At 36.7% G+C, this 14,499-nt stretch overlaps 1 protein-coding gene across 1 annotated transcript in view; it reads left to right on the top strand.

Annotated features, from left to right (window-relative positions):
- The window catches only part of CRIM1 (cysteine rich transmembrane BMP regulator 1), a 192,598-nt gene that overhangs the window by 89,447 nt on the left and 88,652 nt on the right, over positions 1-14,499 (top strand). Inside the window, exons 3-4 of the mRNA XM_074579919.1 lie at positions 3,056-3,298; positions 11,339-11,459. Of these exons, the coding sequence (XP_074436020.1) occupies positions 3,056-3,298; positions 11,339-11,459 (364 nt within the window). The remainder of the gene's footprint in view (positions 1-3,055; positions 3,299-11,338; positions 11,460-14,499) is intronic.

The following is a 14,499-nucleotide window of genomic DNA, read 5'->3' as shown; positions in this document are numbered from 1 at the left end:
GGTGGCTGTTTGCATTTGAACCATTTCCTCTGAAAGTGACACTGGTTTTATTTAATATTAGAGTCCTATTGTGTTCTGTTTCAGTTCACTACGTTGAGCACAATATTCTAATGTGGAAAGGACTATCAAAGATAGTATCTGTGAAACACTGAGTGAGCATTTCGTACAAAAATGCTTGTTACAGTTCTCTATTTAAAATTTCTTCTGTTCTTGTGATGCTTCTTACATGTTGATAGTGACAAATCCTTGTTTTCTTATTTTCACTAGGTGATCTTACCAACTCCAACAGTAGGCTTTGCATTGGTCTTGAAAATAAGTATCTTTAGAGTCCTGAATAGTCTGAATCCCAACAGTTTGACATGCATTTCTGACAATACTGAAAGTATTGAAAGTATCCTGACAATTTCTGAAAGTTGTTTTAAATTGGTCAAATACAAACGGTCCTTAAGGAAACACTTATCTATATCGACATATGTATGTCAGTAAATGCATTCAAGTAAAAACAGTAGGTAAACTTTTTAGAATACATATAACACCAAGTCTTTTCACAAGAGAGACTGCATGAGGATGAGACTGTCTGTTAGTCATGGGAATCAGAAAATCACTGGATACATAAGGCTCAGGCAGATCAAGTAGTGAAAAGAGTGAATTTAAGGGTCTGTCATGAGCAAGAACTTCAAGGGTTGCTCCTGCACTACTCTTCCATCGCTTCTCTGTGCACAACAGAACAACATGCAGTGGAAAAGAAAAAGATTTTTAAAAGCTAAAATATGGAGCCTTTTATTATATCCATAAACTAAAGAAGATCAATAAAATACTGAAAGTAGTAAGTTATCTATTATTTACACAACTTTCTGCAGTAAACCTCTGTAACCAGTAATTTTCAGTCTGAACAATGTGTTTAATAAAGCAGATAAGAACCTGAGCGTAAGGGTAGGTTTAAAAAAAAAGTCTTATGAATGTTATTTAAAATTCTAGGCAAAGTACATATCTAGCCTAGGCTATTTTGAAGATAGATGGAAATAGTGGGGTTTTTAACTGCAAGAAGAGAGTTATGATGCTATCTAGTATCACATTTAAGTTAGTAATCTCTGCTTGTAAGAAAAACTATAAAGTACTGGTATGTGAAGGAAATAATGTGTAATGATTCTTTTGATTCTGTTTTGCTGTATTTGCCAACTAAAATTGAGGCAAACCTTTATATTCATTATTTCCTTTTGCAATTACTAATGCTAAGACCTAGATTAATATTTTTCTAAGCACTTATAAGTCTAGGCATTATATCCCTCTAAGCTTAAATGAAACTAAAGCACAGTTAGCAAATCAACCACATAGACAAGCAGTACTGCTTTGACTCTTCAATATGATCTAGAATTCCAAAGAATATACTAAAATTAAGTGTAAAAGTGACCTTCTGGGGAAAAAAAAAAGATTGCTGTTATTGACATTCAGTGTATGTTTCAAAGCAGAATTACACATTTGCTGTGTTGCTTTTAGTTTTAAAAAAACAAAAACAAACCCACAACACAATATCCAGTAAGTAACTGTAGTAACTCCAAAACCAGTGAGTTATTAAAATCTTGGAGAAGATATTCTTGACTTTTTATCAGAGCTGCTCATATTTGATATGTCTTATTCAATCATTGAGATTATCACTAGAGATTAATTTTTAAAACATCAGATTAATAAAGTTAGTGTTGTTTTTACTTGTTTCTACTATTCTGTATCTAGCTTTAATAATAACAAGCAAAGTAGTCGAATAATTTTGTGGGGGTAATAGCGATGTTTGTAGTAGAACAGTCTAGTTTACAAACTTGCGAATAACCAAGGAGTGGTACAAACAGTTTATAAGTTCAGGTCTTGGTTTCCTATTGTTGTGGGGTTTTTTTCTGGTTGGGCCTGGGAAGGCTCCCTGCGTTGCCTCCAAACACTTAATTCACCATGTCCTATTGACCTAAAGATACTGCCTTTGAGTGTCTGGAATCCACTTGTTTTTTAACAGTGCTCGGGTATACGGAGCAAAGTGAGACCCTCTTGGATACAAGCAAGTTTCTCACACTATAGAGTAAATCAGTCATGGGAGTGATTCGATTTTTCCCAGTGTGGCTTAGTCATTGGAGGGCATGACACAACATTTTTGACAGAGTTAAGATTCATATTTTTGAGAATGGGGAATCTTGAGTTCTTTTCCAAGTTTTGGAAGGGTGTTACCTAGTTGTCCAAGCGCCTTCTTCTGTGTCTTCATTCTCTGTTTTATCTCAGTGTTTGTCCAGCTTGTCACTGTTCCTACCAACTTGTGGACCTTGGTCCTCAATGTTCCTTTTCTTATTGCGGTATGCCTGGAGCCCGTGCCTCAAACCTGTAGTGCCTGTAGCCAGTGCTAGTCAAACCTCTTCTCTTTTACTATTCAAGCCATTGAAGTATGTGGGAACACCGCTTTTAACATGAGCATTGGGAGTGTGTACAGGAAAAACCCTCTTTTGCTAATGTATGGACATGAGCATTGGGAGTGTGTACAGGAAAAATCCTCTTTTGCTAATGTATGGACTCTCCCAACATGTTAGTTGCTGAAGTTTTAACCAGCTTTTTGAACTGGTGAAATCTCAATTTGGGTCAACCAAGTTTAATAACTGAATTAAAATCAGTTGCTCATAATGGAAAGTCTTAGGAAACTGAAGGTGTAGGTGTGAACATCAGGGCTGTGCATGATATGACAAGTTGTTCCTTAATGTCATGGCGAAATGTGTAGCTTCACAGCTGTGTTTTGAGGCTGTGTGACTTCAGCAGTCACGCACACTGCTCAGATTAGAATTTGGGAAAAATATTTCATAACACACCTGCCATCTTGCAAATAACAAGACTTTTTTAAGCATGTTCCATAATCAGTTCAGATTTGTGAAACAAATCAGTTCAGCAGCAGCAGTTTCCTTTTCTTTTTATTGTTCTGGGGGGAGGCAGAAGAAAGGGAGATTTATTTGAGTTTATCTTTACAGCTTCCGTACAGTGTTTTGCTGACATTTATGGCATGCTGATTTTTTTTTCCCCTCCCTTTCAGAAGAGAAACCTGATTGCTCCAAGGCCCGCTGTGAGGTCCAGTTTTCTCCTCGCTGTCCAGAAGATTCCATCTTAATTGAAGGCTATGCTCCTCCCGGTGAATGCTGTCCACTCCCAAGCCGTTGTGTGTGTAATCCTGCAGGCTGCTTGAGGAAGGTTTGCCAACCTGGCTATTTGAATATATTGGTTTCTAAGGCATCAGGAAAGCCAGGGGAATGCTGTGATCTCTATGAATGTAAACCAGGTAAAAGTGGACATAATTTTTTTTCCTTTTTTCAATTTTCTCTAACTGTCTGACAAGCACAATAACCTATGTAATTGCACCCAATAAAGCCTATACAGCCTTCAAATTCTTCTGATTCTTCTTCAAAATTAAAATGATTATATATGGGCAATATCTATTGAAAAAAATAATAAGAAATACTATGCTAAATTTTTCTTTCTTTTGTCCTTCAGACATTAATTTAAACTGAGCAACAAGAGAAAAGTAGCCTAGTGAGAATATTGCATTTCTGTGGATGCTACTAGTTAAAGTGACATACTTTATATACTGCTTAGATTATACAAAGGTTTTTCATAATAGGAATATATTGTGCATCGACAGGGAACTAATGTTTTTGTTTTAAGATTTCTCTAGATTACAAAGTGATGACCCTTAAAAACTGGAGAGCAAAAGGCTTGTAGAGGAGCATAGTGAAAGACTTTACAACTCTTTCAGTATTTACCCATTTTCCATTTCATGAGAACACCAATCACCCTTTCTTATGATTTATTATTCTCAGTGGAGTAGAAGATGTAATTCACTCTTTGATCCAGGCTTTGGTAAAGATGAATAATAAAAATAGAGGGATGAAAGCAGGCATATAAAATTGTATAATCCAAAATCTTATGTGCAAACAGGTTTGAGTATGCTTAAGCTGAGCCTTTCCTATGCTTGTTTAACACTTTTTTTAAATCCTACACAGAACAAGATTGTACAGTCTTTGTACCTTTAGTGCTTATCTTTCTGTTTTTTCCTAATATCCAATGCAAATCTGCCTGCGTGGAAATTTAAGCAAACTTTTTTGTTCTCTGTCCTGAGTAGTCTTAATAGTAATTTTTGCTGTGGAACATTTTGTCAACCTTAGTCTTCTTTCATCTAGGATTAGCTGTAACTTCTTATGGCATAGTTTCCTTGGACTTCTTCCTTGTTATGTTGCCCCACTATAAGTCATCTTAAGTTTATCCACATGTCTTTAAAATGTGGTGTCCAAAAGCAGACTGCTATTTTGGGTGAGTCTTCATCAGCACTAAATACTGTAGAGTAATTGCTTTCTGTCTTTCATGCAAAATTCTAAATAAGAGCTGACTCTTGAAAGAGTTGTATTTAGTTTGTGAAACGCTGTGATCCCAAGATCTTTCAGTAGCATGACTGCTACTGAACCACTATATTTGTACATTTAAATTCTGCCTATATATACTTCAAGGATGCCTTTACTGAATTTTATCTTGCTGACTTTTGGATTATTTCTGTATTTATCAAAATAAATGATAGCTGTAATTGTGTCCTCCAGATTGTTATTTGCATTCCCATCCTGTAGTTTGCAAATAGCTCAGTCCAAACTTACCTTTCTAGGTTACTTCTTGAAGGCTGTTTTCAGCTTGTTAGTATTACTGAATCTTCAAATTGAGTATGTGATTATTTATTGCATTAGTAGTTTTATGTAACTAGGTGTATGCTGTTTTCTGAAGTAGTTTGTGGTTTTTGTTGTAAGGAGTTAGGAGGTGAAGGTACATGGCACTGGAAAAATGAAGACGCGTGTTAGGAAGGTAGAAGAGCAGAGGCTTCAAAGAGATTGGGGAAGGAGATTTACGGGTTTTAAGGGAAGTGTTGAGCTTTGCAGTGGGGGTTAGAAATTGAGAATCTAAGGGAAAGCAGGGAGTTCTCACCTACCTTGGGAGATGATGAAAGTGTTTCTTTGTCAGTGCTAAGAGGCTGAGGAGCGTAGGTGGGTACTCTTGTGCATCCCCGCAGTGGTGGGTGATGAAAGATGTAATGGCTAAACTGCAAATTACAGAGGAGGTGGGGCCCCCTACTTGTTGCAGGCCCTTGGCTTTAGGGGAGAAAAAAAAGAGGGCTATTAATACGGAATTATCAGTCACTACGTAGCCTGAGTTTTGTCAAGTTAGAATTCAGTGGCTGTCCAAGTTGACTTTTATAACTTTGGTCTGCATGTTTCTTTTGTTTGCCGTTTGGCACAGTGGGAAGATTGCAAAGGGAAAAACAAGCCAACACAAGACTGGAAGACAGGGAAAAGGAGTATTTGAATGTTGACAAATCTTAGTAGACTGCATATTACTTACCACAGAAGACTTTTTTATTTAATGGCAAATGTTTGCAAATCTGAACTTTTTTTCAGTTTTCTGAGGAACCTTGTTTTCAAAGATTGTAAACAACATTTGCATAGGCAACATAATTTGTACTTGATATACGAAAAAATTATAGACTAAACAAATACTGAAACTTTTTTTAATGTTTCCTTTCTTGTAGAAAGTTTTGGGATTTTATTTTTAAATTTGCAAGTCAGCATGAACCTTTCTGTGTTTTTCCATCTAAACTGTTCCATCACGTTCACCACTGTCTGTGGTTTTAAATAAGTTTCTTTGTTTAAGAACAGGCAGTGGAATATTTTGTTTTATTAGGATTGTATATTCATAGGCTTATAGAATTGTAGAATAATTTAGGTTGGAAGACTAGATGACTCTGGAGGTAATCTAGTCCATCCTGCCTCTTCTGCACTGTTTAATGCCACCTATTCTCTATGTGTATATACATGTACTACTATATATGTAGTAGCATATAACTGTTTTTATGTATGTATGAACATTTTGTGAATTATCTGTGTGAGTTTGCTCAAATAATGGTCATAAAGTGATGTCAGATGATGCTCCTCACGTGGCAGGAATATTTATTTAGCCCATGGTAAGCCTGGTAATAAACCTTGTGTCCTCAGAGTTTGACTTGGTACCTGAAGAACTGTTGGAACAAAGAGTTGGAGAGGAACTGAACTAGCAGTGCTCTGTTTCGTGCTTCCTCAGTTTTTAATGCCACGCTGCTGAAAAAAAAAAAAAGGGACAATAAACAGTATAAGACCTGGTAGATAAGTGTTCATGCAGGGTTTCTTACAGGGCTGATGTCACTAGTTTTACTGAATAGGGTCAGCGTATCTATGGAGTTTACACGTTGAGCAGAGAAAACTATTTTCCATTCTTTGCCACAGACCTAAAAACTTTAGTTCTGTGACTGCTGCTATCAGAATCCTCTTTCTGCACCTCTGTGTCTGCTTAACCAGTCTCTGTGGAGGTTTTGTACCAGCAAGGGCTTTCTAGTGGAAACAAATTGCAGGAAGCTGGGAGCTCTGCTTCCTATGATAGCAGTGCTGCCTTATGCCAATAAGTATTTGCACAATTAAAGCATAAATTGTGTTTATTTCTGTGCCTTAAATAAGATATCGCCGCTCTCCAGTTTGCAGTGGCATTTGAGTTTGGAGCCTTCTGCTAAGAACTGCATATGTTCAAATACTGGGACTGGCAACTGAGTTACCGGAAGGAGAATAGGAAGTGTTTCCATAACACGAAATGCTAGAACAAAAATAAAATCTTTCATGTTGAGTTCCACTACTTCTACCTGTTTTACTTTAGGAATACAATGATTAAAGGCATTGTCATTCAGTTAATATGAAGAAGCTCAGTAGTTTAGCCATACCTGTCTATTAACCTCCAGATTAATTTGTCTTAAATGTTTTTACCGTTGCTCCACCAAGCATCTCGCCACAGTTGTGGTACCTATAAGCATGTCGTGTCCTTTTTGTTTTGCTGCAGTTGCGAAGCTTAGAGGTGAGGTAACAGTGGCCTGGTGCCACAAGCAACAAACTTTGTTCCTATGAGCTGTGTATAACTGGCTATTCATGAGCAGTGAACGTACTGAACGAGCACTGAATTTAGTTCTAAGCTGGAGTTACAGTTCTTAAAAATTATTCTCAAAAATAAGTTTGTTTTTTTTTTTCTTAAAGATAGTTTAAATGACCCATCTCAAATGGAGATGCATAATATGTTAACAGTAAAAATAAAAATAACCTGAAACAAGATCTGTGGGGGTATACGTGCCTCTTTTGCCAAGAAGCTAAAACAGTATGAGCAATGACGTTTTTAAAATCATGTTTGTTTATTTAAAGATGGAGTTAAAATCTAATCTAAAAGGTATTTTGCTGAAGTTGTGATAGGAACTCTAGCTGCCACTTCTGAATAAAGAAAGGTAAATAGTTTACTTTGGCAGTTATCCAACAGATGTGTGTTGTACTTTTATTGATAACTTCTTTTTTTTGGTATGTGGTGAGGTGAGGAGTGTCATCTCTTAGTTTCTGACATCCTGGGGAAAGCATTGGGAAATGTGTGTCATGCTAGACAAACCTCTGTTGAAAAGACTGCTCATTTGTCATTCTTCTAGCAGTCATTCCAGCAGAGTTTTCATTCACTCGCTTTCTCCAGCAACCCTGCATGGCCTGAAAATTACTGTTACTGAAAGGGAGGTTGGTTTTTTTTCTGGTAACAGATCTTGGTTTAAACACAATTGTAAAGAGGATGTTATTGTATAGCTTATTTGTACTGGACTCCCAGAAAGCTGTGACTTCTGGAAAAATCAGTCGTCTTTCCTGTGCTAAGCCACTTGGTTGCACCAGAGATGCAAATACTGCCTTGGTGCACCAGGACCTTTTGGTCCATAGGTAGCTATTTAGTTTTTGCCCCTGAACTGTACATTCTGTTCTTTGGAAAGACAGCATAATACATGAAGGTGAAGCTTAATATACTTGGTATAATGTTCTTTTCACTTAAGTATTAACAGTTTCATGATCAGAGACCTTCAGTTGTGTAGTCTACAAAGGAGGTTGCAGATTACTGCTATGTCAAAGTCTGCAACCATGGTAGGGTTTCTGCTACATTCTCGTAGAAAAATTAGTAACTCTCAGATGCCACTATGCAAATTCAGTGCATGAAAGTTTCTGAAGACTTGTTAAGCAAAGGTCAATAGGGTGCATCTGCACTGATAGGAAATTGCAACATGTTTATGACTTCTTGAAGATATATATTTGTCAGACTATATATTTAAAGCTTCTAGGATAGACGAAAATAATTTTCTCTAGACAGGATTTTAAAAATTTTTAGCTTATAATAAAATATATAATAACAGCTTATAATAAACCTGTTCATGAAAAGTATACTCTGTAATTATTGGAATCAGCATAAGATGTCAAAATAAAACTATTAGTTCAGTGTCAAATGTTTGCAGTTGTATTTTTTAGGAAAGTAGTACAGCTAATCTGGGGGCCATTTTTTTCAGTAATGGAGAATCCCATTCATAGAATCATAGAATGGTTTAGGTTGGAAGGGACCTTAAAGATCATCTTGTTCCAACTCCCTACCATGGGCAGGGACACCTCCCACGAGACCAGGCTGCTCAAAGCCCCAGTTATACACTGTTCTGTAACCTTACAATATTGTCAGCTTATCTAGAAGTTTGACTTAATTTTTTCCAGTTTGAGAAACCCATTTTAATATGAAAAAAAAGTAGGAACTTACCTTACCTGTGAGGAAAGGCTGAGAGAGCTGGGACTGTTCAGTCTGGAGAAGAGAAGGCTCAGAGAGGGTTCTCATCAATGCATGTAAATACCTGAAGAGAATGTGTAAAGACAGAGCCGGGCTCTTTTCAGTGGTGCACAATGGCAGGACCAGAGCAACGGGCGCAAACTGAAAAAACGGAGGATCCATCTGAATATCAGGAAACACTTTTTCACCATGAGGGTGACTGAACACTGGCACAGGTTGCCCAGAGAGGTGGTAGAATCTCCATCCTTGAAGGTATTCAAAAGCTATCTAGGCACAGTCCTGGACAATCAGATCTATATGGCCTGACTTGGAAAGGGGGTTGGACCAGATGACCTCCAGAGGTCCTGTCCAACCACAGCTGTTCTATGTTTAATCTAATAATGGAATAATAAAGGTCTCCCAGTTTGGAGAGAAGACTGACATGGGGTATGAGTATGGGTTATAAAATTCTGTGGTGGTGGATAAGCTCAGTGCATATCCTTTTGTTTGCCAAATGCTACTAATCCTTACAAGAATTGGAGGGCGCTTTGGTACTAGTAAGAGATAAGTATAAAATAAATAAAAAAGGGTATGTGAAATCGAACAGGGGAACTGCTGAGTGACTACAGCCACTTAATTACATGAGAATTTTCTATTTGAATGCTCTTGATTTGGGTTTGTTTGTAACTTTTCTTAGGTTTGTACTTTTTTAATAAAGAAAGGCTGTTTGGGATGCTCTTCAGTGTTAGTGAGCTGTGTACTAGCACACCATAACTACTGGAAAGAATTTAAACTGTTTAGGAAGAAAGAGCACCTTAGTTGAGACTTGGTGACATGATTAGGGAGGTGCCTTGTGGTTTTTCTTTCGTTGTCGTTACTGGTGTATGGAAAGATGGACACAGAAATAGTTGTGAAGTAGCAGGTCGTTGGTAGAACTTGTTGGCTGGTTTTTCCCAGACTGTTTACCTGGGGAGAAGGCGGTGGGGGCCTTGAATCAGGGAGGTAGAAAGGTTACTAGTTTAAATTCAGGAAACTGGACATTGGTAATTACTTGGCACAACAGAATCGTACAAATTGCATTGATTGCGTTAGACCATACTGATGAGCTTGTGATTCTCAGTGCCTGTTGTGATAATGGAGGAACTAGATATGTATTTCTTACAGAAGTGCTGTTTCAAATGTGTTATTTATTAATAAAGTGAAACACAAAAGTCTAGGGCTTTTTAAAGTGAAATATTATAAATTTAAGTATTCCTGTCTTGAAGGTAAATTATGATTATTATTATGTGATTATTATTAATCATTAATAATAATTATTATTATTAATTATGTGATTATGAAGAGATCTAAAAGTGAATTCGATAATGGTCGAGATTAGTAACCAGAACCTTTCCAGTTAAATTTAGTAACTATGCATTGCTCCACAAAATGGACTTTAATTAAATCCGTGCATTTCCCAGTGAGAGCTTTTTGAACTTGTCAGGTTGCTCTGATTTAGCAGATGGCTCTGTTTCCCAAATAACTAGAAAAAGGCAGATTCAGAATATTGCCTACACAGAGGACACTCACATACTCATGTACTTTGAAAGTTAACGGTCTTGAGGGCAAACCTACTGGTCCTAGCCTTGATGAGCTGCAGACTGGTTTCATTGAACTTCTGCTTTCATTTAAATGTTTAATGAGATATGCAAAGGAGATGTGATTCAGAGACTGATGTCTCGTTATGGACCAATTGAATTATTATTGCCGTGTACCTCTGAGGATCAAGCCTGAAAAATGTAGGACTAGATGACAGAAAATGGGACTTTGAAAGGTATCAGCTCTTGCAAGAAGCGTGGTGTAGCATTGCCAAACTGCTTTCGTACTGCAGTTAGCGGCCGTAATAATGTCAGTACTCAAGTGAGGTTTAATCAGTGATCAGGGATATCGTATTGTATAATTTTCAGTCTGATAACATTCTGTTCATCCTGCCTTCTCAGTCAGTAGGTAGCTTATTTCTTTGAAGAGGGAACCATGTTTTAATCTGTACTTTCTTAGCATAATTATGATAAGGAATAGCAAATAGATAATGCCTGGGCTGGTATTGGTTGTTAACACGTGAGATTTAGGACAAAAGAAGATAAAGATGTCTTTCAGCTTTCCTCAATATGACTCATAGGATTAAATGTATATTCAGGCTGACTTTTTCGCATTTCTAAGCATTTGCTGCTTTCTAAAAAGCTGTAGGTCAGTCTTACTAGTTATGTGGAATTCTTCATCTTGCTAATGCAGGCTTTAATCAGGAAAAATATTAAACAATGAATTGTTGAGTGTTTTAAAAGCTGTGGCGAAAATATATTCTCAGTAACCTAGTACACTTCTAGTAACTAATATTATTCACAGGTATAATGATTGTTTAAGGTTGCCTGTCTAAATTTTATAAAGGTTTTATTATCTAATATTAGTTCAGTTGCTTCCCGAGGCAATAATTTTTATTAAAAAGTGAAACTTCAAGAGAATGGAGGTATTTTTGTAATGTTACCTCCTGAGCATGTATTCATTACATAATTTTTCTGGCTTAAATTAAAAAGCTGATGCATAACTGGTTGCTTATGATGAAGTAATTTGCAAAAAGCTCCTAACGCATGAGTAAAAGGAATTTTCGTCTCCCTTTCCTCCGTAGTGTTCAGTGTGGATTGCAGCACAGTCGAATGTCCTCCTGTTCAACAAGTTGTTTGCCCACTGGATAGCTATGAAACCCAAGTCAGGCTGACGGCTGATGGCTGCTGTACCCTGCCCACAAGGTTGGTGTCTTGACGGCTGAGTGTTTTTAACTTGTTCTCTGCAATTCAAGTTCTTTCATTTAGAGTGGTTGTTTTCTTTTCTTTTTTTTTCTGAACTTTGGACCAGAACATAGTATATGGATACTCGGTATCATCCCTTTATTCTTTAACATATTCTCATTAACCTTCCTAGGAATTACAATAATTTCATATTAGTTGAGAGCTGACCTGGCTAGTTGGGATTGCACAGGAGGCCCTGGATTTTAACTAGTGTTCCTACTGACATTGCTGTCAGTGCAGCTCAGCGTGTTCAAGACAACTAGAATAAAATGCTACTAAGGACTGTCTTCAAAAAGATAGATTATAAAGTGAAAGGAGCAATCTCAGATAAAACTTCATAAATTTCTAGTTTAGATTAACACTCAGGATCTTTGACACAATAGAAAACTTAGATTAATGGTAGGTTTTTTAGCTTACAAATTTGTTTCAACTTGCTGGATTCAAAAGTGATATATAGGCCAAATTATTTTTGTTTCCAAAAACTAAAATTTTGTTCTGTTTTTCTGCAGTCCAATGTAAGTTGTGGTTTGATTGATTTTTCTGTTGCTTGTGTGAAAGGAATGAGAAATATCCACTTTATTCTTCGTAGATGATGACTTCAGTGTTCCTTCTCTCAGGGATTGTAGAGTAGCAAGAAGACAAAACTTTGTTTACCTCAGAAAAATGATCAGTTAGAAATATTTTCTATTTCTAGCACACACATGGGAGATGATCTTAAATAAAACACCTAGAGCAAAAATGTCCTTGAAAAAAATATTTTCCTTTCTTTGATAATGTTTAAAAATATAACCAGTTGGTTTGCTGTGCGTTAACTGTAACTGATGTCTGAAGTGTACTTGTACATGTGCATGGTAATAAAGTGACAAAAATGGTATTCTTGTCTCCTGCACCCAAAGATGCCAATTGTACAAGCACGCTTAGAGCGTGTGAATTATTAGATAACTGTGAACTGCACTGAAACCTCTTGGAAATCAGATTGCTGTGCATTACTGGGATCAAAGTTTAACAAGGGATCAGAGCTGGGGCAGATGAGTTCTTAGCTCCTGGAGTCTTATGATCAGATCTGAGGGGGGTTTATGTTAATATCTGTCCTCCTTGATGTGTAAAACTGGAAAAAACCCATAATTAGCATAACCTAGTCTGAGTCTGCAGGCAGGTTGAAACAATTATAGGTGTCTTGTACTCCTCCATTAATTTTTAATTTTGTGGCTCAGTCTGTGTTGCTGTATATAGTTATTATGTGGGTTGCTAGGTTTTTGGTTTGCCTTAATTCAGCCAAAGCAATAATGCACTTTTTAATAGAGTAGGTGAGGAGGAAAGAAGAAAAGCTGAATCTGGCAGCAGTAAGATTGTATAGATGCTTTACAAGTTGTATGCCTGCTAGAAATGTATTTAGTTATATAGATTCTAATATACTGCTGTGCTTCTTAAGGAAGATTTATGTGCCAAATCTTTTTCTTGTCTGGTTTCTTATATGTAGTATGCTGGGAAAACAGAGATCCTTAAGTCTGATGTTAAGCTGGCTTTTTTTTTTTAATGAGTGAGCTCTTGAATGCATACTCATAATATTGAAAACTCCTCTAGCAACGCCCATGAGAAAAGGGGGAATAGTAAACAAACATCTGGCACCATAAGCTCTTGTACTCGCATTCAGTTACGTTTAGTTTCACACTGATTTCTAATGTGACGGTTCAAACAGAGCAGCCTACTGATTTGGCGTTGGTACCAAAATGCCAGTTGCTTCAGCTTTCATCACACTGTTATGAGGCACTTGCCTTCAATTTCCAGCTGTTATGTTGGGAAAGCTAAGTGATGTGTCTGTCTCTGGTCTTGGTAAAGATGCTCTCTTCTCCAGGGAACTTATTGAATCAAATATATTAGAACTCTTGCAGAGAACATGTTACCACAGTTTTGTTAATGTAACTTTGTCTTCTTCTGTTACAAAGTTAAATGAAGAGATGATCAATATAAAGTGTGCAAAATCTGTTATCTTCAGGTGTTTCCAGTTTTTCTGTTGTGAATTAATTTTTCTTCAAATTTTCAGATCCCTTTAAGAATTTCATCGTAATTGTAAAGATTTTTATCAAAATCTGTTTAATTTTTATCTATGAAGAATGGACTGTAAAAACTGGAGCTGATTTCAGTGATTAGTGTTGGCTTATATCTTTATTGCTTACATGGTTTTGTACATTTTTCGTAGGATTATATGCAATGACGTAAATGGCATGTTTGGATAGCTTTGCACCAAATATTTTTTGGATTATCTGGATGCTCTCTTTACTAGAATAATATGGAAATTTAGTCTTTACTAGGCCTCTGCTTCTTGCTCTAGTTTTATCCCCCTTCTGTGCTCTTTTTTCCTTCATGTAATCTAAGAATAGTCTTTTCCCTTGCACCAGTTTTCATTCTCCCTGCTGTCGCCTGTTACAAATCTGGTAACTTCAAGATTCATTCAGTGCTCTGTTATGTCAGATCTTAAAAATATGATGATCAGAGTGCCATCCTTCTCAGTTTCTCTCTTCTGTAGTCCTTTTCCCTGTATTGGATTCTAGCTTAAAAAAACCCCAAACAAACCAAACCAAAACCTAGGACTTGTTAATTAATATTGTCTCACAGGGTTTTCTTTATAAAATGGAAATATATCCCCTTCCCCAAACTACTTAACATTGAAGAACAACATTTCCCACAGCCCTCCTCCCCCAGATTTTGGCAGTGAATCACTCCTGATGATTCAACGTCGTGGTCCTTTACCTCCTGAGATGAACTCTTGCAACATGCACATGCTGCCTTGAATATCTTGGTGGTAGTATAGCATATAATTATATCCTTCTGAGAGGAAAGAAGCATCCAGGAATATCTTCACTGAATCCCAATAATAAGTTTATTTTATATACTTATTCAAAAAGCTCACACCATAAGCCTGAAAATGTTCAAGATTAGAAAAAGTTTAGAAATAATTGATGTATGTTTATCCATCAAAATCTCCAGTACTTTATTTTTT

The sequence above is a fragment of the Larus michahellis genome, chromosome 3 (assembly GCF_964199755.1).
Source record: "Larus michahellis chromosome 3, bLarMic1.1, whole genome shotgun sequence".
Taxonomy (NCBI): Eukaryota; Metazoa; Chordata; class Aves; order Charadriiformes; family Laridae; genus Larus; species Larus michahellis.
This window is presented reverse-complemented; position numbering and strand designations above follow the sequence as displayed.